This window comes from Mya arenaria, chromosome 2, assembly GCF_026914265.1.
Source record: "Mya arenaria isolate MELC-2E11 chromosome 2, ASM2691426v1".
In the NCBI taxonomy this organism is placed as follows: domain Eukaryota; kingdom Metazoa; phylum Mollusca; class Bivalvia; order Myida; family Myidae; genus Mya; species Mya arenaria.
The window spans coordinates 44,702,202-44,728,669 of NC_069123.1; the positions used below are offsets into that span (position 1 = coordinate 44,702,202).

The 26,468-nt window shown below is 39.2% G+C and overlaps 1 protein-coding gene across 6 annotated transcripts in view; it reads right to left on the reverse strand.

Annotated features, from left to right (window-relative positions):
* The window catches only part of LOC128225264 (caskin-2-like), a 91,407-nt gene that overhangs the window by 12,006 nt on the left and 52,933 nt on the right, over positions 1 to 26,468 (reverse strand). For 4 of the 6 annotated variants that reach the window (XM_052935371.1, XM_052935374.1, XM_052935376.1 and 1 more), the window contains 6 exons: positions 24,002 to 24,096; positions 18,729 to 18,837; positions 18,151 to 18,381; positions 17,758 to 17,853; positions 14,852 to 14,934; positions 3,060 to 3,242 (listed from right to left, as the gene is read on the reverse strand). In XM_052935371.1, coding sequence (XP_052791331.1) covers positions 3,060 to 3,242; positions 14,852 to 14,934; positions 17,758 to 17,853; positions 18,151 to 18,381; positions 18,729 to 18,837; positions 24,002 to 24,096 — 797 coding nt within the window. The remainder of the gene's footprint in view (positions 1 to 3,059; positions 3,243 to 14,851; positions 14,935 to 17,757; positions 17,854 to 18,150; positions 18,382 to 18,728; positions 18,838 to 24,001; positions 24,097 to 26,468) is intronic. The other 2 variants (XM_052935372.1, XM_052935373.1) reach the window with 2 other exon arrangements.

The window sequence follows — 26,468 nt, forward strand, 5'->3', positions numbered from 1 at the left end:
GCTGGCATCCTCCTCTATATCTTAAAATGCATGATATCAGTGTTTCTGGAGAAGTTAAACAACCAAGGGCTGTTCTGGTTCAACTATGCATGAACAAACTAGTGTATATAGTCCTCTCATTATGCATGATGTTTGTGACAACATTAAGAGGGACCTACATAACAATAATTACAAGAACATAGAACCATCATTACCATTAAAGTTGGGTTACATGGTTTTATGGTCTTAACAGTATTATAGAACCTACTCACTAAACATGGAGAAGGACCCAAATACATGTTATAAAAGCAAATACATTTGTGCTCATGCAATGTCTCTTTTAAAAATATTATTATTGACATAACCGAAATCATAGGAACGGAACACATTCTAGATTGTTAAAAAGCACCATGAAACAAATATACATCCACGCTTCTTTAAGCTCCCATCGATAGGGCTGGTACAGACTTAAGGCACTTCAGGACTACATCATTAATTCCCAATGTTCATGTGTACCAGAATGATAGGGTCTAACTCATTAATACCACACTTAAAACATCAAACGAAAAAGCTTGGTAATTTAATAGGGTATAATTGTATTATTATCACAGCCATGTTATAAGTTCACAATATAGCATTATCATAGGAAGCATGACATTTCTGTCTGCATGCCCCAGTAGGACAAGAACTTCAAGTGTTCAGTAAACACCAGCACTCAATAATCAGAAATAGGCCTTAAACTGTCTAATTATGGCAGAAAATATTTATGAACAGCTCTTTTGATGTCAGAAAAGTGGTCGATTGTCTTCAACATTGTGACAAGAAATAAATGGTATACACCAAGAGGAAATGATCATTGTTTACAATGTGTACCATGTTCGAGTGTTTCCTTTTGTTTCCTTCTCATACTTATTCCTTCTACATGATAATCAGAGGACACTCAAGTTAAATTACCTTTATATAATACATGTATTACATCAACCTCGACACATACAAATTTTGTAATGGTTACTGCACCAGCAACCCAAGTTTTTTCGAATGATTTATTAGCTCTTTAGGGAAAGTAGGTGACGTAATTGTTCTGTACCTTGTTGTCAAGGACAACGTTCAGTAGCAATTGTTTAGTATAAGACAATAACATTGTAATTTATCCATAAGCTAGTTTCTGAACAGTTAAGCTCCACCTATATATTACTGTTCCAGTATAGGGGATTATGTGTAGACAAAAACAAAAGAAACACTCTCAAACTACAACTATTATGAATAAATGTAAAGTGTAAAATGTTATATACTGGCATTACATTTTTCCAATCTGTTATATCTCAGTTGACCATTACAATGAAATTTTCATTACTCGCATGATTCATTTAAATCAGAATAATAATTGGTTTCATTCATCACACAATTAATCACTAATATTACCAGCACATTTTAAGGTTGCACAATTTCCATTTTACCACTTACAGCTGCATGCAGAAATCAATATTCATCATGAAATTATAAAACACAAACATTGAGGAAACTTCCGGCTGATTGACAGATGAGAAGAAATTCTGCACCTTTACAGCTTCACCGGTGTTGTTATACACAAGGCTTGCAGATTTACAAGGATCTCCATGTCATTGTACACAGACACTGTTGCACCATGTAACAAAGGCACAACTAAACTCATGTTATACATGTCCTAGAATAATTATGTTCCTTGTGCAATTAAGTAAATCCTGACAAACATGTGTGAGAATGATTATGTAAAGAAATCAATTATCAAAGATCACTAAATACTGTGCTGCATTTTTACCTGGAATCAACAGGTAGGTTTATAACTGTTAGCTCAAACACTTCAGGTCTCATTAATTCAATCCAATGCAAGAATCTGTGAAACTTGCAATAGCTGTAGCTACATTAAGTCCCATGAATTCATACATAAACCAGCTGTAGTATCCTATGTTACATTAAGATTTGTACCAGCTGTAGTATCCTATGTTACATAAAGACTTGTACCAGCTGTAGTTACCTATGTTACATAAAGTCCCACAAATCCAAACATGTACCAGCTGTGGTATCCTTATAATGTTACATCAAGTTCCACAAATGCATACATTTACCAGCTGTATTATTCTCTGTTACAATACGACTTATACAAGCTGTAATATCCTATGTAACATTAAGACTTGTACCAGCTGTAGTATCCTATAATGTAACATTATTAAACTCTTGTACAAGCTGTAACATTAAGTCCCACAAATCCAATCAGAGCATGATGCTTATCCCATTTGTGTGGCTATCAGAACTCTCCTCAACAATATAACAGTCTATAACTGGCAATCTGTGATGTAGTCCACACAAGTTGAACACAGTATCCAATAAAACATGAAATACATGCTAAACAGAGACAGATGCCTGGACAAATCCTGAAAGTTTAAGTCTACAAACATTACATTCTAGAAGACAAAATAGGCAAACTATAATTTAACAGGACATATTGGCTGCTTGTAGAGCCAATATCTGGCATGAGGATAAGGTTGTGGTGAATGATTTTCGTTCCACTATCTTATCGGATTGAATAGCAATCCAAGACTTGATTCAAGATATTCTGTCACAATGGAGCCTTCAAAGATGACCACTGGCCTTCTCATAGTAAGACATATATTACCATAGGTGAGATCAAGTGCCATTAAAGACATTCTCCATTTTTTATGTATGTGAAATGGGCCACTTGTCTGCTATCAGTCAGAAGGCTTCATACAAAGTTCTGAGTGATTGCACTTCTGTTGAAGGTTCCTTTCCAATAAATATCCTTTATGCTCTTAGATATTTTGCAAAACAATGGATCATGCAAGATGACATTATGCTCTAAACTGAAGTGTATTGAATCAAGAGCATCAACTGTGGAGGAAAATGGTTTTCATACACTATAAAGTCTTTACAATAGACAACCATACATCGCTATTGTTATCAGAAGCATAACAATGAATCATGCGTTCCATTTTTTAAACTAAATTTTAATCGTATTTAACTTAAGATTTTGAACTAAATAAACACAACCTCCAGACCCACTTGGTACACAGTAAGTTTCTTACCTTAGGATCGAGGTAGTTGGTGGAGAGTCCCCGGCCACTGTCAGTGCTGGCAGAGCTGTTACGGTTGCTGCCCGCAGGGCTTGCTGACCGGGCATCCCAGCTGTTCTGATATGCGGGCTCAACATTATCCACATACAGGTGGTCACCCACGTGGTTTACTTGCATCTTCCCATTCACCACTGCCTGAAACCAATAGCACATGAAGTCAGCTAAATGTATGATGTAATCAAATAGAACAGTAAAAATGATGGAGGGATTTGTTATCCTTGTCACAGTCAAGCCAACCAACAGTTATCTCAGTTACCCACCAGCAGTCATGTTAGTTATCCATCAGCAGTCATGTCAGATACCCACCAGCAGTCATGCTTGTTACCTACCAACAGCTATCTCAGTTACCCACCAGCAGTCATGTTAGTTACCCACAAACAGTTATCTCAGTTACCCTCCAGCAGTCGTGTTAGTAACCCACCAGCAGTCATGTCATCTATTCACCATCAGTCAAGTCAGATACCCACCAGCAGTCATGCTTGTTACCCACCAACAGTCATGTCAGTTTAAAATAGCCCACCAGCAGTCATGTTAGTCACCCAACAGCAGCTTAGTAATATTCAGGCAGTAGGGAGACATACAGACCATCACATAACCCAGGCAATAGGGAGACATACAGACCATCACATAACCCAGGCAATAGGGAGATATAAAGACCATCACATAACCCAGGCAGTAGGGAGACATACAGACCATCATATAACCCAGGCAATAGGGAGACATACAGACCATCACATAACCCAGGCAATAGGGAGATATACAGACCATCACATAACCCCATCAATAGGAAGACATACAGACCATCACATAACCCAGGCAGTAGGGAGACATACAGACCATCACATAACCCCAGCAGTAGGGAGACATACAGACCATCACATAACCCCAGCAGTAGGGAGACATACAGACCATTACATAACCCCATCAATAGGGAGACATACAGACCATCACATAACCCCATCAATAGGAAGACATGCAGACCATCACATAACCCAGGCAGTAGGGAGACATACAGACCATCACATAACCCCAGCAGTAGGGAGATATACATACCATCACATAACCCAGACAGTAGGGAGACATGCAGACCATCACATAACCCAGGCAATAGGGAGATATTGACAGACCATCACATAACCCAGGCAATAGGGAGACATACAGACCATCACATAACCCAGGCAATAGGGAGATATACAGACCATCACATAACCCCAGCAGTAGGGAGATATACAGACCATCACATAACCCCAGCAGTAGGGAGACATTGACAGACCATCACATAACCCTGGCAATAGGGAGACATTGACATACCATCACATAACCCTGGCAATAGGGAGACATACGGACCATCACAATATTTAACCCCAGCAGAAGGGAGACATACAGATCATCAATAACCCAGGCAATAGGGAGACATACAGACCATCACATAGCCCCGAAAATAGGGAGACAAACAGACCATCACATAGCCCCGGCAATAGGGAGTCATGCAGACCATCACATAACCCCAGCAGTAGGGAGACATACAGACCATCACATGGCCCCGGAAATAGGGAGACATACAGACCATCACATAACCCAGCATTCGGGAGACATACCGACCATCACATAACCCCAGCAATAGGGAGACATGCAGACCATCACATAACCCCAGCAGAAGGGAAATATACAGACCATCACATAACCCCAGCAGTAGGGAGACATGCTGACCATCACATAACCCCTAGCAGTAAAGAGACATGCAGACCATCACATAGCTCCGGCAGTATGGAGACATGCAGACCATCACATAACCCCAGCAGTAGGGAGACATGCTGACCATCACATAACCCAAGCAGTAGGGAGACATGCAGACCATCACATAACCCCAGCAGTAGGGAGACATGCAGACCATCACATAACCCCGGTAATAGGGAGACATACAGACCATCACATAAACCCAGCAGAAGGGAGACATGCAGACCATCACATATCCCCGGCAGTAGGGAGACAAGCAGACCATCACATAACCCCAGCAGTAGGGGGACATGCAGACTCACATAACCCAGGCAATAGGGAGACATGCAGACCATTACATAACCCTGGCAATAGGGAGACATGCAGACCATCACATAACCCCAGCAGTACGGAGACATGCAGACCATCACATCACCCTGGCAATAGGGAGACATACAGACCATCACATAACCCCAGCAGTAGGGAGACATACAGACCATCACATAACCCCAGCAATAGGAAGACATACAGACCATTACATAACCCCAGCAGTAGGGAGACATGCAGACCATCACATAACCCCATCAATAGGGAGACATACAGACCATCACATAGCCCAGGCAATATGGAGACATACAGACCATCACATAACCCCTGCAGTAGGGAGACATACAGACCATCACATAACCCCAGCAGTAGGTAGACATTCAGACCATCACAAAACTCCGGCAGTAGGGACACATACAGACCATCACATAGCCCCGGCAGTATGTAGCCTTACAGACCATCACATAGCCCTGGCAGTATGTAGCCTTACAGACCATCACATAACCCAGGCAGTATGGAGCCTTACAGACCATCACATAGCCCCGCCAGTATGGAGACATACAGACCATCACATAGCCCCGCCAGTATGTAGACATGCAGACCATCACATAGCCCCGCCAGTATGGAGACATACAGACCATCACATAGCCCCGCCAGTATGGAGACATACAGACCATCACATAGCCTCGCCAGTATGGAGACATACAGACCATCACATAGCCCCGCCAGTATGTAGACATGCAGACCATCACATAACCCCGCCAGTATGAAGACATACAGACCATCACATAACCCCGCCAGTATGGAGACATACAGACCATCACATAACCCCGCCAGTATGGAGACATACAGACCATCACATAACCCCACCAGTATGGAGACATACAGACCATCACATAACCCCGCCAGTATGGAGACATACAGACCATCACATAACCCCGCCAGTATGGAGTCTTACAGACCATCACATAACCCAGGCAGTAGGGAGACATTCAGACCACCACATAACCCCGCCAGTATGGAGACATACAGACCATCACATAGCCCCGCCAGTATGGAGCCTTACAGACCATCACATAACCCAGGCAGTAGGGAGACATTCAGACCACCACATAACCCCGCCAGTATGGAGCCTTACAGACCATCACATAACCCCGCCAGTATGGAGACATACAGACCATCACATAGCCCCGCCAGTATGGAGCCTTACAGACCATCACATAACCCCGCCAGTATGGAGCCTTACAGACCATCACATAACCCAGCTAGTATGGAGACATACAGACCATCACATAACCCCGCCAGTATGGAGACATACAGACCATCACATAACCCCACCAGTATGGAGACATACAGACCATCACATAACCCCATCAATGCAAGAGCTCTAATGTCAGAGTAGTGCCTGGGAGTATGGAGACAAACAGACCAACACTTGATGCCTTGAAATCATTTCTGTATTTCTGTATTCTGTATTTTCCAAAAATTTGGTCTGTTATAAATTGTTTCCATGGATACAATCAATAGCAGTATTTCTGATGGTGAATGCCACATAAACTCTTTAGGGTATCAACACAATCTTTTTCATGATTATGACTTGGTTATGACTCAGGATCCAGTTCAGTTAGGAGTTATTGTGGCAATTGCTGAGCCAAACTCTCCAAAATTTATGGTCTTATTACATCTATATTTACACTTTCACAAGAAAGAAAACATTGTCCCCTTTAAGTTGTGTATTCGCAAACATAACAAAGTCAATTTCCCTGGAAAGTACTTATGATTCTGTAGTACCGTGACAAAATCAAGCCTTAACCAATAGTTCAATACATCTCATATTCCATACTTAAATATTGGTTATAAGATGAAATCCAATATTTCTCTGAACTATTTTATCTTAATCAAACATTTGAATACAAATAAAGTAAAAGCAACAGCTCAGCCAATGTATGTTCAAGATAGTACAGAGATTAGTCATTGAGCTTTGAAGAGAAATAATTCTCAAAACAAAGTAATTTTTTGACAAAGCTAATAATCAAAAGGTATGCTTGACACACCTTATAACAGAATGATAAGAGAATCTCAGATGCAGGAGCCATCATCCAGGTGAGTATGAATACCATAGAGTGTTGGCAGGAATGAGGGTATGTACATGTATATATACTGGGATAACAGGTGGCTCCATTATTACTCCTCCATGGTCTGCTAGAGTGCATGCCACAAACTAGGAACAAATCAGCAGGTTACATCCCAGATTGTAAAACAGATCAAGTTACTGGGCATAAACTGTTTCTTTTTCCAGCAAAAGTGACCACCAAGTGAAAGAGAACTTGGTAAAATTTTGATATTCAAGAACCATAACTGTACAGTTTATATTGGGATTAGGCTGTTAATCAAACTTAGTAACCAAGTTTTGCTTAGATTGGATACAAAATGCTTAAGAAAGGGAGGACAAAGTAAAATTGGTAAAATGCCATCTGATTTTGATCTAACTCAGTCGAGATATTATGCCCAGAAACATTGTCACCCACTTTGGTAAAGAATGGATAAGAAATACTCCAAGATGAGAGTGGACAAAGTTAAATTAGTAAAATATTGACAATTCAAGGAACACAACTCCATACTTAACTAAGTGATCTGGCTGTTGTTGAATTAAGTCGAGATATAATGACAAATGTCACCAGGTTTGGTAACATTTGGATAACAAATACTTTTGTTAGAGAGTGGAACTAAAAGTGAGCAGTTTCCCTTGCTTATGCCAGACAACATGATTCCTATGTCACAATGTGTCTACTCTGCTAATCAGGTGACAGAAACATAAGTCTAAAAGACAACGTCTATAACAGCATCACAATCCTACCATAAACTTTAATTGGAACCAAACCAGGTCAGCTGTAATCTGATTTTCTCTGTGGCAATCAATTGGGTGTTGATTTACAGCTTCCAATTCTAAGGATCCAACCCACATTTCATCAAACAGAATTACAGCCAATCTTCAACACTTCTAACAGGCCTCACAATATATATTTGACAGATAATCATTGATTTGAGTGAAATTTATTGGAAATGCCCTCTTTGCAGCTATCCAATATCTGGCTCCCCTGTCAACTGAAGGCTCAGTGATTTTGCATGCAGGACATTTTTATCAAAATATTTTGGATTAAGAACTGCTGCCTGTATGGAAACATTTGCTTTGGATTCAGATAAGATGGGCAATGTGTATGGAGCACAGAAGGTCTCTCTTGTTCCATTCACCTCACCACCTTGTGCCAAGCTCAGTACACAAATTATCAGTTATAAAAATAAACATTCAACATTAGTTTCTGACAAAATACAAATCTGGTGTAGTGTTTGCTCTGTGACCTCATTCACAATGTTACTTGCCAAGAGCTATTACCCAGCAGGCAGCTGATACTCCACAGGCCATCAGGAAAAATATCTGTATTAAGATATTGAAAAAAGAGGGAAACCACCCTAACCGATATACTCATTAGACTTTTATTTTTGCTCTATAGGCTCTGTTTTACTACCAGATAGACTGTTTGACAACCAGATGGACTGTTTGGTCACCAGACGGGCTGTTTGACCGCCTGAGACAGACCATTTGACCACCAGACAGACTGTTTGACCACCAGTCAGACTGTTTGACCTCCAGGCAGACCATTTGACCACCAGACAGACTGTTTGACCACCAGTCAGACTGTTTGACCACCAGGCAGACTGTTTGACCTCCAGGCAGACCATTTGACCACCAGACAGACTGTTTGACCACCAGGCAGACTGTTTGACCACCAGGCAGACTGTTTGACCACCAGGCAGACTGTTTGACCTCCAGGCAGACCGTTTGACCACCAGACAGACTGTTTGACCACCAGACAGACCATTTGACCACCAGACGGACTGTTTGACCACCAGACTGACTGTTTGACCATAAGGCAGACCCTTTGACCACCAGTCAGACCATTTGACCACCAGTCATACCATTTGACCACCACACCATTTGACCACCAGATAGACCAAATGAGTTCATTTTTCATTTTCTCAATGATGTCTACAATTCTTTATAGGTTCCAAAACCTTTACAGATTCAAAACAATTTTGAGAAATCTAGGGAGCAAAATTAATGGGATGTCAATATCACACTTAGTCTTTAAACTACATTAGAAATCAGACTTGAACAACTTACATGAACACTAATATCTCACAGAGATCTTTATAGTTCTGGAATCCTCATTTAGTGCATGAATATGTCATTAAGTGAGTGTTTGAGGAAAGATTTCCTCATCAGAATTTTCATGCTATATTTACCCATGTTCTTCTCATTATTAAACATAAGATGGTAAATATTAACCAAGGCAAATCCTCCCCTGCCATCAATCACAGTCACATGTACGGCAATATTTCGAATGTCCCACATAGCACATGTAATACAATATTACAAAGAATAGAAACCTCATAATATTCAAGAATATTTCTGCCGCTACAGTAATTGTTTCTTAAACAATTGTGAAATAAGCCAAAAGGTTTATAAACAAGAAACCCCATTTTAGGGCCATAACAGAAAAGTGATGGAAAACCTGTCATAAGTAACAAAGGTAAGGGGACAAGTTTCTGGGTATCAAGGTCTGATCTCTGTATTTTTTGACTTCAACTTATCCACCAACCACTGATTTCTAAATTATCTTATCAGCTTAAGCATAAGAAATCTGATAAACCATATTGGTTCTCAACTAACATGATGACCCTGAGTCCCTTGGAAACAAGTACAGTGGATGTGGTGGACCTGGCCCCTAGAAACGGGTACAGTGATTAAGACTACCCTGGGCCCACTGGTAAAAAAGTGGATGTGGTGAACCTGGGCCCACTGGAAACAAGAACAGTGAATGTGGTGAACCTGGGCGCCTCGAAACAAGGTCAGTGGGCATTAAGACCAGGGCTACATGTAAACGAGGACAATGGGCTGGGCTCCATTGAATCAAAGACAGTGGGGCCCTGGAAACAAGGGCAATGAGCATGGCGAACATGTGGCCCTGGAAAACAATGATAGTGGGCATGGTGACCCTTGGGCCCCTGGAAACAAGGATTGTGGGCATGGTGACCCTTAGGCCCCTAGAAACAAGGTGGTGGGCATGGGGACCCTTGGGCCCCTGGAAACAAGGTGGTTGGCATGGGGACCCTTGGGCCCCTGGAAACAAGGTGGTGGGCATGGTGACCCTTAGGCCCCTGGAAACAAGGTGGTGGGCATCATGGGACCATTGGGCCCCTGGAAACAAGGTGGTGGGCATGGTGGTCCTTAGGCCCCTGGAAACAAGGTGGTGGGCATGGTGACCCTTAGGGCCCTGGAAACAAGGTGGTGGGCATGGTGACCCTTAGGTCCCTGGAAACAAGGTGGTGGGCATGGGGACCCTTAGGCCCCTGGAAACAAGGTGGTGGGCATGGGGACCATTAGGCCCCTGGAAACAAGGTGGTGGGCATGGTGACCCTTAGGCCCCTGGAAACAAGGATTGTGGGCATGGTGACCCTTAGGCCCCTGGAAACAAGGTGGTGGGCATGGGGACCCTTGGGCCCCTGGAAACAAGGTGGTGGGCATGGTGACCCTTAGGCCCCTGGAAACAAGGTGGTGGGCATGGTGACCCTTAGGCCCCTGGAAACAAGGTGGTGGGCAAGGGGACCCTTAGGCCCCTGGAAACAAGGATTGTGGGCATGGTGACCCTTAGGCCCCTGGAGACAAGGTGGTGGGCATGGTGACCCTTGGGCCTCTGGAAACAAGGATAGTGGACATGGTGACCCTTGGGCCCCTGAAAACAAGGACAATAAGCATGGTGACCCTTTGGCCCCTGGAAACAAGGATAGTGGGCATGGTGACCCTTGGGCTTCATTGAATCAAAGACAGAGGGGCCCCTGGAAACAAGGGCAATAAGCATGGTGACCATGTGGCCCTGAAAAACAAGGATGGGCATGGTGATGATGGGCTCCATTGAATCAAGGATAGTGGGCATGGTGACCCTAGGGCCCTTGGAAACAAGGACAGTGGGCATGGTGACACTGTGGCCCTGGAAAACAAGGATAGTGGGCATGGTGATGATGGGACCATTGAAACAAGGACAGTGGGCATGGTGACCCTTAGGCCCTTGGACACAAGGATAGTGGGCACGGTGACCCTTAGGCCCTTGGAAACAAGGACAGTGGGCATGGTGACCCTTAGGCCCTTGGAAACAAGGATAGTGGGCATGGTGACCCTTAGGCCCTTGGAAACAAGGATAGTGGGCATGGTGACCCTTGGAAACAAGGATAGTGGGCATGGTGACACTGTGGCCCTGGAAAACAAGGATAGTGGGCATGGTGACCCTTGGGCCCTTGGAAACAAGAGGAGTGAACAGATTTCTTTTAATAAGCTTACACAGATTTCTTTTAATAAGCTTACAGTTGCTGAAAAGTTTAACTTATTTTATACTACAGTTGCTTCTAAACTTGTTGAAAAACTTCCAATAAGCTTGAATAAGTATGGTAAAGGTTTTGTTAGCAAATATTATATTGATAAAGGTGTTAATCATAATAGCTTCTCATTTGCTATTGTGTCTGAAAATAAAGTTTTAAAACATTTAGATAAACTGAGTGCAAATAAGGCTACAGGTTTAGATGGCATTCCTGCTAGGTTTGTTAGGGATAGTGCTTCTATCATATCTTGTCCCCTCACTCATGTTGTGAACTTGTCCATTATCCAGGGGTCTGTACCTGATGACCTCAAGTCTGCCAGGGTTATTCCCTTTTATAAGAAAAGTGACAAGACTGAGGTTGGGAACTACAGGCCTGTTTCAGTTTTAAGTATTGTTTCAAAGATATTTGAAAGGGTCATATATGATCAGGTAGAAGGTTATTTAAATGATAAACAACTTCTCTACAGCTACCAATCCGGTTTTAGGCGTGGCTTCTCCACAGACACATGTCTTACCCATTTATCTGATTACATTCGTTTTAAGATGGATGAAGGTAAAATGGTTGGAATGGTTCTACTTGACCTTCAGAAGGCCTTCGATACGGTCAATCATGGTATTTTACTGACGAAACTTGAGGCTATAGGTCTCCATGCTGACGCTGTTAGATGGTTTCAATCCTATCTCTCAGATCACCATCAGATTGTCAACGTATCTGGCACATTGTCCTCAGAGGCCACTGTCACATGTGGTGTCCCTCAGGGTTCCATCCTTGGCCCTCTTCTATTTCTAATTTATGTTAATGATATGATAGATCAGAGTCTGGCTGGTGAGTCCATAGCCAAGTCAGTTATTAGTAAGGCAAACTCCAGGTTGAAGTTCTTATACAGAAAAAGTAAATTCTTAAATATGCACACTAGAAAACTCTTGGTTATGTCCCTTATACAGTGCCACTATGACTATGCTTGTTCCTTTTGGTATCCAGGTCTTACCCAGTCACTTAAAAATAAACTCCAGACTACCCAAAATGAGATGATCAGGTTTGTTTTAAAGATGGATAACATGTCTCATGTTGGTCAAGAGCAATTTCTAAGTTTAGGTTGGCTACCCGTGTCAAAAAGGGTAGAGCAAATTATGCTTTGTCATGTCCATAAGGTAAAGAATGGCCTTGCCCCTGAGTATCTTAGTGAACATTTTAAACCGCTAAGTGATGTGCATGGTTGCTGTAAAAGGTCTAATAAGGTAGCTCAGCCAGTGTCTGATCATTTTGCGGATAGTTTTACCTTTGTTAACACTGGTCGTTTCTCCAAGCCTAAGGTTGGCAGTTTTGGGGCAAAGAAATTCACAAATAATGGCATAAATTTGTGGAATAGTCTTCCTCAAAATATAAGGAATATTTCAAAACCTAACCATTTCAAGTCTGCCATCAAACAGTACCTATTACAGTCTTAAAGATCATTTTAAATTTTTATATTTAGCTATCATACTAATTTCATTTTTATTAGCATGTAGGGTTCTTATTCATACGTATTTCTTTATATCTTATCATATCTCATTGTGATATTAATAGAATAAATTTTTATTTTTAGCTATCATAATAATTTCATTTTTATTAGCATGTAGGGTTCTTATTCACACGTATTTCCTTATATCTTATCATATCTCATTGTGATATTAATATTGCTTTACAGTATTGCCATTTTGAATGGCATTTTTTTATTCCATACATTATGATCTCAAGTCTTCTGTTACAATACATAGGCCATGAATGCAGTTTAATAATGTTAATGAGTTCTGTGATATAATTTATGCAATTAATTATCTGTGATATAAGATTATAACTTGTCTAGATATATTATCCTTGTACTTAACAATTTTGCTAAACTACATGACTATTCCATGGTTACTGCCACCAATTTTTCAAGGACCACAATGGAAATAAGTGAAAATCATTTTTCTCTTTTTTGTGTCATCCTTGGTATTGTGTGTGCATTTCATGGTTTCTATTGTCTATGCATTGATAATGATATGTTATAATTTGTCTGCATTATGACGTGCCATGTAATGTTCATGTCTTTTTACCGAATAAACCTACTACAACTCTGCATGCATAATAAATCGAGGGGTGAAAGCGAAAAGGTTCTAAGAGACATTAAATAAAGAAGCAGATAGAACCTTTTCGCTTTCACCCCTCGTTATAACAATGTATTTAGTTGTTATTCACACTTTCACACTAAGACAAGATACTAAATCTCCATCCAATGAAAATAAGACAGCCTTAGGCAAAGATCTGAAAAAAAGGCTATTTCTATCTGCAAGCTTCAGGGCACAAAAGACAAAAGCATTATTATCTGCTAATGAAGTTACCATTCGCAATATAAATACCCTATTTACTTATGGACCAGACCTAATCAATAGTCTCCTTGCCTCTAACAGGGAACTTGATGATATTGTGAATAAATCACCAGCCAGTTTCCCCTCAAGTCCTTACAGTTTCAGACCTGGCAGACTTCATACACTATTAAACTTTTAAATCATAACTTCACTCAACCAGAATTTACGATCTTTGCTGATCTTAATTTATATTGTTTATAGCAGGGGAAGTGAAATAATTCAATTTTATGTTTTTTGTTTGTTTAGAATGCATTGCTTGATGTTGGGATTTTTTCTGAAATGGGGAATTTCAGAGGCGTAATTATGGGAAAAATCAAGGTCCGTCCATTGTACCGGTTTGGACAAAAAAGGGTAAAAAAGCGCCGGTTATTACTTTATCAAATAATAAAAGTTTACTAGAACTTTACGATGAAAGAGTCATTTTGGTAATCAGATATTCGATTATTTGATCGAAAGAATTACCGAATTTTCAAATATCCATTTCGCCTTTCTTTGCATCCCTACTTTTAAGGTAGCAACAAGCATCACCAAATCTGAACAAGACAGTTTACAAACTATGTGGCAACTATTCTGATTCAGTGGCGAATCATTATAGAGTTTAATATGGAAGACTAGTAATAATGACTGTCACAAACCTTTATGTACATGTGGGTTCAAATAGCAAGAAGAACATGGTCTATATCTCCTAGCATTATTTGTGGGGTTAAAGCCAGCATGTATCAAAAAGCTATGTTATAAAATCGCTTAGGACCTTATGACATTGACCCCATGAATATAATATTATGAATAAGAAAAAATACATTAATGAAAAACCTGTTGTATTGTTTCCCCTCTCAATGCTAGTTGATGAAAATCGCATAAGGCATGTGTACATACCTGGGGTGTGTTGTTGTTGACATAGTTCTGGTAGGACGGGGGAGGGGGAGGGGGCATCGACATCAAATCAGCCCCAACCTCATCTAAAATACATAAGAATATATATCATTTTACAAGTATATTGTTTTGATTGCTATTTTTAAAACTCTTTTAAAACCTTTGCTTCTATTTGTATGTCAGTTACTTACGTTGTGCAAACAATGCATTTACAAGGTAGGATATTGTATATCAATGTAAAGTGCTGACAGAATGCCATAAATTTAAACACAACACAATATCATCATTTCAAAAGGCATTTAATAGGTAGGATATTATATAATTGTACCAGGTAAAGTGCTGACAGAATGCCATACAATTAAACACAACCATAAATATCACCATTTCAAACTGCCATGTTATTTTTTTAAACTTTTAATTACTGACAACTAGTCATCTGATTGAATTGATGGTGGTTAGGTAGAATCCACACAGTTACAATCACTTATTTGATAAGATACCACTTCACCACAACAATTAAATCCCAACTATCACACAGTAAAATCCTCCAAAATGATCACAGGCACTACCTCCCCATAACAAAGAAAATAAGCTATGAAAAAAACACCAATATCCAGACACATTTCAGAAATACAGGGAAAAAGGTTCATCACCCTGTAATGACAGACCCAGATACTGCGGGGAGACTCCCAGATGCATAGCTACCCCCTGAACAGAGAATTCAGCTATACTCCAGTTTGATGGCATTCAACGTAATATACATAAGAGAGGGAATCAGATAAACACTGGCACACATCTTTGTTTATATTTAGTAGATCACACACTGATGTGGCACAATATATTTTTTTCCAGTTGTTTGTTCCATGCCAGGAACCTGGGCCTCACTTGAACAGGTTCACATCAAACAAGCAATTTTTTTTATATATTTTTGTCTCAATAATACTTGCATGCATTGACAACTCGATCTATATCCAGTTAAGAAAGTCACCATCATCAAATCTGGAGTCTCAAACCCCATTCCTTGATAATAACCCAATACAGAGTTTTATGTTAAATATTTAACAAGAGCAGATGTTTAGTGTGCTACATCACTTATGTTTCCATCCCACAGGGGTAAGGTTTTTACGTTTTGGTGAATTGAATTGGATTTCCATATTTTATGATCATTATGAATAAAGAACTACCTGGAAATAGAAAATGCAGTTGCTTCTATATTGTTTCAGGCTGATTCTGAACCATTCTCAGGGGAAAACATCATGAATGTTTTGAAAATGTTTCAAGATAATTCACAGCCATTGATAGGCTGCAACATTCTGGCAGCCTCCTTTTGCTATCTTTACAAGCAGAGATAAGAAGTTGCCAGAACTGTCATATAAAAACATTTCCCACAGCAACCCCTTACCCTTAGGAAACACCCTTTTTTATCCAAGTGTTCTACATAATCAGCCAGTTGGCACTTAAATGACTAAATTAAACAGCAGATGCTGATAACGTATGAGCTAAGATATCAGTTGTTTGAATTTTGTTTTTACATATTTTTATATTTATTATTGTTTTTGAATACTTCATCAAAGCACTGAAATTGTGAAATAAACACTGTCACTTCTAGTAAGATTAAGGTCACCATCAATTAAAGTGAGAACATTTTATCATAGCAATATCTAATAAATGCTATATGATGAAGTATCATTCATGAACCTTTCTGTTATTTTTTTTTCTGACCAAATTTGGTGATGATTGGCAAAGGGACTGCTACATTAATTGATTAAACAACATACTAGATGCTGTCTGCCCTGTACCCCGCAGGTGAAACTAAATATATCCTGTTTTTAAAAGGGCGTAGATATAAACACGAAAAATATATTTTTTAAAAAGTTACAAAGGGCAATAACTCTTTACAATATTTTAGTTGGAGTTACATAACTTGTTACAAACAAGCATATTGTTACAGTGAATAAGTTCATGAAGTCGATATATTCAATGATTGCAAAACAATGAAATAGTTATATTTAAAAAGTTTTCCTTATATATATACTAATAGTGAAAAGTAGCCTCACCCTTGGCGACCGTGTTAAGAAATATTTCTGTAAAATTATTTTGGAATGAGATTTCTGAAGAGAGGGTTTTCAAAGTATCCATATAGATATATAGTGGTACCAGTAATAAGCCTGCCCCTGGCAACCATGTTTTTTTATGAATCAACATGGGGTGCAAGAATTTGATAGAGGGTCATCTAAGGAACATTTCTGTGGAAATCAATTTAAAATCCAGCCAGCAGATTCTGAGGAGAAGATAAAAATTGTCCCAGTGGTTTAGATGGAGAAGTTGTTTGAACGAAATGTGTTGATGATCAAAGGAAGACAGACTATGACAAACCACGGACAATGACCCTATCACAATAGCTCACTTTGTGCTCAGGTGAGCTAAAAATCTGGCAAACATTTTTTTATCTAGAATGTCATCAAGGGTCTGTATCAATGATATAAGTAACCTTAGCCAGATACTAAAAGTTTTTTAAAATAAACAAACAATATAAATTAGCAACGGCAGTTATGGAATTCCTTCAAAATAGTGAAAAATGATTTGGAAAAACAAACATATAACTATTGCCTACAACTGAGACAGCTTGGGTTCCAGACAATTGTCGGTCTTGTCACGTTCTGATGACAGGGTAATTACAGACGAAGGAAGAAATGGAATGTATTTTGTATAAAATTCACACATATTCTTTTCTCAGATATTGTTTTCTTGTTGCTCAGATAAGATAATAAAATTGAAAACAATTAACTAATAATATACTTAGATAAAAGAAACCTGACTAAACTTCAGATGTGAAGATTAATTTATTGTTACACTTCAACCGCCCTTCACCAGAAGCAAACATAATGAGAGTCCACACAAAGTCAAACCTAGAGTGTCAGGGTCGCAGGGCGGCTGGGTGACAAATATAGGCGGGGGTGGGAATAGGGTGGGCTCAGCCTCCAGTACGGACTCCATCTCACTACCTTCAACATTACAATCACACTTCAATAACACGACTGTTGTTAACAATTCAAAGAGCAAAACAATTTAAATCATGATAAATGTGGAACATAACAAAAACACAACAATAACATGCAGAGCTAATTTTCACGCACAGAGTATATGTGAAATTGATCGTCATGCAGGACATTATTTACAATATGCATCTTGAACTGGCAGAACAACACCTCACACACATTCCAATGCTGTAATTGTCCTGAACAGCAACTGCAACAACCTGACCTGTAGGGGCATGGCTGTGACCTTTACCCTGGACTCACCTGTTCGATTACTTGTGTGACCGGTGTGTTGGAACTTGCTGATGCATGTTGGAGAGGGTGGGGGAGGAAATGCCTCGTCATGGCCAATACTTCCATATGAGCTTCGACTCGACGTGAGAGGTGGATGAATACCATTGAAGGAGAAACTGCTGGAGCGGGCTGAGGGCTTGTCAGGCGTACAGGGTGGTGTGGAGTAGGAGGAACTGGATCGCAGCGGTTTCCGCCCACCGCCTGCTTGGGCACAACCCATACATGATACATGACAACATACAGACTGGCTAGCAAATATACTGGTTATGGACTGTGGATGGTTAGATATGATTTACAACATTTGCAGAAAATAAATAAATGATTAAACTGAAACTAAAAAGAAAACTAAACGGAACTCAAATATACAAATGTGTGGAAATGAAATATAACTTTGTAATAATGATAGTCACTGTACTGACATTAAAAGTGAACATGCTACATGCAGGAAGGGCAACTAAGTTAAGTTAAGTAGGTTAGGGTTTCCTTGACAGGGATGTTTGCATTACATCTTAACTACTCCTTAGACATGGGTTACCTATATAACGTACCTGTGTCTATGAGGACGACATGGTCAGCAGGGAACCATCCTGTCTGTCCGGAACCACCGTCCCGTACAAGTGAACCCCGCCACATACCATCCTGACGCTGCTCCACTATCTGTAAAAATACATATACAGATGCAGTGAAATATTGCTGAATTTAAACACTCAGTACATGTGTATTTTTTTATATAAGATCATAGTTTTTGCCTAATAAATAGATTTCAATACGGATTAACACTGACGAACAGAACATGAATTCTTATATAAACTTTTTCTAAATATAATTTGGGTTCTATTATTATTGTTTATCAACTGAAGGCCTGTATAAAAACCTGGAGGGTTGTTTAGCATTAATCAGTAGAAATATGTCCTGACAGGTGGTGAGTGGGCATCTCCCCTTACCAGGAACCCTACAAAGATAGCCAGCCTTTCAACATGTCCTGCCAGCACTAATGAACCTTTCAACACCTTGTTAGCCTGTCTGGGCAACGCTTTATCATTGTCCACTCAGATATTGAAGTATTGTAGGTCTAATGTTCTGTTTTGTTTGTTTTCTAAACCCATGTATTTTCAAATCAGAATAATGTGCAAGGTTTCACCAGATTGACTTAATCTTGAAATATTCATTGTTTCTGTACCTTTCCTCTGCATTTTCCTTTTTAAGACTTCAGACATACAGCCATGCAGCCTGTCTAAACAACTGACACAGGCAGGGCTTATCATAATCATTACCTATGTTCAAACAGGTGCTTTTGTAATTCTATCTCTGAACAGTGTATATTGGTAAAGGTGTGTACAAGGTTCACCTGAATTAAACCACCTTTTCCCATCAGGAAACATTCATCAAGGGGACAATGTAGTGCTGTTAATCAAAGAGACCTTAATTTCCATGCTACAAATGTCAAGGAGTTCTGGAGCATTGGAAACTGATTGGTTAAGGTGGTTGAGGACCATCTGGCAATTATCAATGCTCCATTTCCAACAATGAAATGCATCAACTGTTGTATCTGTCTGAAGAACTTGCCAATAAATTTCTTTTTAAAAAGCCAAAAAACGTTCTGCGAAACTGAATATTAATGAAAGGAATTTTGAGGGCATGGTGCCTATTAAACTCTAAGTAAAAGTTAATTGTCTAAAAACATCTAACAGATCAACCCATCAAGCTACAAGTAGAGTTTCTACCTGTATTAATCTACATTATACTAATATATATAAAAGTGCTACCAGTCTATCTTGCATGGTCAGTGTGAATCAATGAGATGAAATAACTGATTGCCCATGCACATGTACATCCAGGGCTGATAAGACATATCCCTCACCCACTGAGCAAAATATTGTCATGGTAGTTCTAAGTTAAACATGCAAATATCATGTTGGAAATGGGACGTTTTCCTTGTGTATTGATTGGCTTCCTACCGCTTTGCCTGCCTAACAGTTTTCCCCCAGGGGGCCTGCCATTTTCTGGCCAAACTTTCTAATGACTCTAGTGTTTGGTCAATAAAAGTTATCATAATTCTATTTTATGACTTGTTTGCTATGAAAGGCCAGATAAAATGTGATATTAATGGATGGTGTCTGCTTTTCTTCCACAACATTGAATATCTCTACTTCATCACTTCTTCTCCAAACAACATTCTTCAAGATAAAAACTCTCAAAGTTAGCCAATGTTACCAGTTGGAATTGATGTATATAGTGAATGTCCAGAATTAACATCAGCTGGTAGATTATCTGACTTCCTGGCCACACAATTTCAGGAGCCCTCTACATGTAGACCTCATCAGCAACATTTCATACAGAGCTAGCATGTGCATCAAATATGTAAAGAACAGATTTGATCAACAAAAAAAACATAGTGGAAACATATGCTCTGTACTCTGAGCAATTCTAGGCTACTTGAGCTTTTTATGAGTTCACAATGTATTTTGTGTGCATTTTCTTTGTACTTGTTAAGAGCAAACCTTTATGACAAAGCTTACCTGCTCTTTGATATGTTTATCCAGGGTGATCAGCTGTTGTTAAAACAAATAAACCATGTTTCTGATACACTTGATAGATATCAATGTCAACTATTTACTCACAGCATTCACAACCATCCAGAATCATTGAACTGAATTGAACCAAATTGTTTTTATGCACACTTTAATGTTGTATTTTAAATAGAAAGATGGGAACACAATGCTAATCCACACATTGTGTACCTAAATCCCCCAAGAATGAGCACTGATCTCTGAGATTCCAGCAATCAAGCAATGATCCTCCCTCTGTCCATCTGGCACTCACTGATAGCTCCTGGGGATTCCTGTGTATGTATTTTTTCCAGAGTCCTCACTGTCACAAATCAGTTGGCTGTGGGAATAAGGCCTGGCAATTAGCTCCTCCAGTTACTAATTGTCCAACCTAATTTCATCTCTTACTCCAAATATGAGCTTAACACCGAGTTACCCCAGAAAAGGAGCTTAAGGATCTTGAGTTTATGTGTCGGTCAAAGACGACAGATAACTGTATTTCTACAGTGCATGAGTTCAATATGCAGTGCATGAAATGTCATATACTCCCTTTACCCCGTACATTCATAAGTTTGAGGTGTCCAGTGTCCAGGCCTGACTGCCAATGAGCCATGAGGCAGGATACAGCTGCTGTGAAGTCTAGGCTGGGATGGTCAGCTCAGGGAGTTAATCACTGTTATCTGGCTGTGGGGTGGGCTCCATGAAATATTTGAATGATCTTGTGCATTTGGTAATCACTTCATGATGACTGCATAATTATTCCTTATCTACTACATCTATTAATCTTGTTAGTGAATTGATTTTATCATGATACTAAAGCTTCTGTTCCAACACAAACATTTATGTTGTTGTTGCTGAATAAAACAATGTGATTGGGTTAAGAGAGAGGTCGTAAGTACTGGACCCATCATGCTGTCACAGTGTGGACCCATCATGCTGTCACAGTGTGGACCCATCATGCTGTCACAGTGTGGACCCATCATGCTGTCACAGTGTGGACCCATCATGCTGTCACAGTGTGGACCCATCATGCTGTCACAGTGTGTCTCTTGACACAACCTGTCTCGGGTTAACATTGACTGGTATTGCTCCATTTTCTAAGACACTGTTCTCAAAATGACTGCAGTTAAAGCTTTTAAAAAATTGTCTTGGCATATATTCTTCTTCTTAGTGATTCCCATTCAAATTGCTTCATTTTTGCAAATATTCTAAGGGAATCAACTCTGCTATCCACAAATCAAGTTGCATACAGAGTTACCCCTCCAAAACCATTTAAGCTGAACAAAGCTATCAAGATTGCTGTATTTGTATTTGATCAACATTCTTAAAAGAGTGCTGGTAACTAACAAGTTAACAGAGCGATTTGTTCGACCCTTTCGCTAACAAAGTGCTGATTAGATTTAAAATCAAACCAGGAACTTCAATAAACATGAATTTACATTTAGAATGTGAAGTACACATGTAGAGTTTGGTTTTCAGAACCATGTGTCTATGATCAATAACTTTTCTTAAAAAGTGCAAACCTGCATGCCCTTATAACCAGAAACTTTCTTAATTTCTCTCACTACTATAGTTTAAGAAATTAACAGAATTCTATCCATCAAGGTCCAAGCTATTTAATGGAAAAAAAAATCAATTTCAGATTTTCTAGGAATTTTTTTTATGAATTGTAAAGAATTTACATCAGACATATTACAAAAGCCTTCGACAGTCAAAAAGAAAAATTAAGAACAGACACCAGTTGATTGTGTAAGTTATGAACAATAAAACCAGACGGCTAGAAAGCCTTTAGTTGATGCATGCTTCCATGGGAGATGAGGGGGAAACACTCGGTGTGAAAAACAACAAAAAATATATTCCAATGTTATTTCTTGCACAATGACGATTTTGAGAAGACTGTTGCAGCCTTTTTTAATCAAGGCAAGATGTATGAAGTAGAGAGTAAATGAAGCAATACACAAGCATTACACAAGCAACGGTTTAATACAAAACATTTTAAGTCTCTAGAGGAAAACAGGCATCAAATTTACCGTATTATATCATGTATAGGACGCTAGCATAGATAGGACGCAGGCAAAAAAATAGTTGAGAAAACGGGTAAAAACCCTTAATATATAAGATAGGACGCAGCGGAAAAATATCAAAATCGGAGCCGAAAAATTGAGGTTGGTCAAGTATTTATAACATATATATTGAAGTAAAAAACAAACAAAAAATTGTATATAAGGCATATTTTGGTAACTGTCTTGTATATTTTGATAATTATTGTCATATTTTGGTAATTTAGCGTACACAACAATGATATATGTCTTGACATTTTGAGAACATTTACGCATATTATAAGACTTATACAAATGCCGTAATAGTCCCGACTGACAGTCAACCGTTGCAACCGTTGCAATAGTCTCGACATGCCTTCTGAATGACAGTCAACCGTTGCAACCGTTGCAATCGCAACAAAACTGTGTATTGTCAAAACTGATGGTTGTTTTGATAAGGCTTGTCGCTGTGCGGATTAAAGCATGTCGGCATAATTAAGTGTCAGTAATTAGCCTTGACAACGGAAGGCACATCGGGTAAAGTGCGAACAAACAACCATAAGATATTACCATCACAATAGTTTGTTCTATTGATGTTTTTCTAATAACAGACAGCGGGTTTTTTCACACCTTCACACATTTGAAAAGATTTGATAGTGACAATAATGCTACTTTGCGTTATGCACATTCATTTATCAATTTTTTAAAACAGTAACATACAACAAAATGTTTTGTAAAATATCGAAACATTAAAATCATAAACAACGATTAATTGATATTTACCTCCTTTCCCGATTTCCGTTGCCGTTATAACTCAATCCAGTTAAAGTGCACTCACATCGAGTTTTTGTGAGTAGCGTCCCTTTTATAAAAAAGTAAACACTCGTGGTTTTTTTTCAATTTATTTCTCAATAAATCATTTTAAAGTAAACATTCAATATATTTCTGCGTGTGTTAACTTGCGTGATTTTACCTATGTTAGTTGTTCTCTTCGGTGACGCAGTACAGATACTTACTATTACCGCGTTCTTCCCCGGTCCGATATTTTCGACCTGAAATGGACTTGGAAAAAAACAGATGAAATTCTAATAGCATAGAAAGGACGCAGGCAATTTTTAAGGCGTGAATTGGGGGTAAAAAAGTGTGTCCTATGCATGATATAATACGGTAAGGAAAAAAAAATTGTAGCAATATCCAGGCAGGGGAAGACTCTTACATATATGCTTGCGTTACCTTTATGAGGTCACCATTGCGGAAAGTGAGCGTGGCAGGGTTGGCGATGTTACAGTAATCCCGCACAGCCTTCGCCTGCACACAGAAACTAGCCTCTGAAATATACAAAACAACATTGTCAGGCAGAACATAAACTAAATGAAGGTATGTGCACATATTATAAGGTGATAGGTACCGTAAATGACTGGGTATTAGACGCACTTTTTTCCCTCAGATTTTGACGCAAAAAAATGCCTGCGTATAATACCCAGTAACAATTTTTTGAACTTTTTTTCTGAGGTCAATTTCAAGCCGAGAGTTTGTTTAGATTTATGTAGAAAGGGATGTTACTCGCATCATATCGATCGAGTATATACGGGTTAAAATGGCAGTTGAAGATCGGGATACGGTATATCGTAAGACGTTTATAATTTCAACAACAATATTTTTCGATTAAAGTTACCGTAATTCACCTAAGAGTTCGGACACTCTAAATATTTGGACACCCATAATTATTTCCCAAAATAATTTATTTTGCGTACCTAATTTTCGGACACCCAAAGGACATCAATCATAACTTTCATAGTTACCAAGTTTCACAGACGAAGATTATTGATTTTTATCTTTACAATGCCTGGCTAGATTACCTAACCGTATACACCACTGTGACAATTTAATTAGTTACTACCCATCCTAAACGATTTATTGCCTGTTGAAAAGGAAGTGTGATATATTTATTTGAGGATTAAACAAACAACAAGGGCAATCAAGGGATTAAGAAAACATCGACATGGCATGTTTGTAAAACGATCTGCCAATAAGCTTTCAAACTTGTACCACACTTATAGACTATATGAAGCAATAATGGTACAGTTATACATTAATCCTGCATAGCAATGTCCATGCTCTCCACGAGATCCTCGTGGGTATAACTGTAAGTTATGTGACGTCACACAGTGTGACTCTTTGATCTGAAGCCGATAGAATGTGTTTATTCAGTTCAGTGCATGTATAAAATGGTGTTTTAATTAACTTCATGAAGGATTTACACTTATAGGCATAATAAATAAGTTTATGACCATTGATTACTACGGATAAATTAATAAGTGCTAAAAAGCAAACATGAAGAAAAAAGGCAGGTTAAACGAACATGTAAATAAAATGTAAAAATGATAATTTTCTATGTATTTGGAGAGCGACAAAAATAATTAATTTATGGTGTCCGAACTCTTGTGAATTACGGTATTCAATATTATTTTGAATAATAAATTGAATTAAACAATAATCAAACTTACATAATTATAAAAAAGCAAAGTTGGGCACTGTCAAAATATTTTTTGCATAACATAACTTTTCATTCTCGACAGTATGGTTTTAAAGATAACCATCGCCATTTTCACGAAAAAATTTTTTTTTGTCACTGTCAACAAACATGGTGGCTGAAAATGCCGGACGATTTTGACATTTTTTCTATGCGTCTTTTAACCAAAAACATAGATTAAAAGTTTTTTTCTCGGATTTTTCACAGATTTTTTTCCCTGCGTCTAATACCCCCTATCGTCTTATAACCAGTCATTTACAGTAATATGGTAACTGGTGAGGGCATTGATGAGGGGCATCTTATTATCCACATCAAACTGACTAAACGAAACCTGAGTCATAGAAGAGTGTCAGTGTACCATCTGTACTGGAAACCTGAGTCATACAACAGTGTCAGTGTACCATCTGTACTGGAAACCTGAGTCGTACGAGAGTGTCAGTGTACCATCTGTACCGGAAACCTGAGCCATACAACAGTGTCAGTGTACCATCTGTACCAGAAACCTGAGTCATACAACAGTGTCAGTGTACCATCTGTACTGGAAACCTGAGTCGTACGAGAGTGTCAGTGTACCATCTGTACTGGAAACCTGAGTCATACAACAGTGTCAGTGTACCATCTGTACCAGAAACCTGAGTCATACAAGAGTGTCACTGTCCCATCTGTACTGGAAACCTGAGTCATGCGAGAGTGTCAGTGTACCATCTGTACCAGAAACCTGAGTCATAGAAGAGTGTCAGTGTACCATCTGTACCGGAAACCTGAGTCGTACAAGAGTGTCAGTGTACCATCTGTACCAGAAACCTGAGTCATAGAAGAGTGTCAGTGTACCATCTGTACCGGAAACCTGAGTCGTACGAGAGTGTCAGTGTACCATCTGTACCGGAAACCTGAGTCATACGAGAGTGTCAGTGTACCATCTGTACCAGAAACCTGAGTCATACGAGAGTGTCAGTGTACCATCTGTACCAGAAACGTGAGTCATACAAGAGTGTCACTGTCCCATCTGTACCGGAAACCTGAGTCATACGAGAGTGTCAGTGTACCATCTGTACTGGAAACCTGAGTCATACAACAGTGTCAGTGTACCATCTGTACCGGAAACCTGAGTCATACAAGAGTGTCAGAGTGCCATCTGTACTGGAAACGTGAGTCATACAAGAGTGT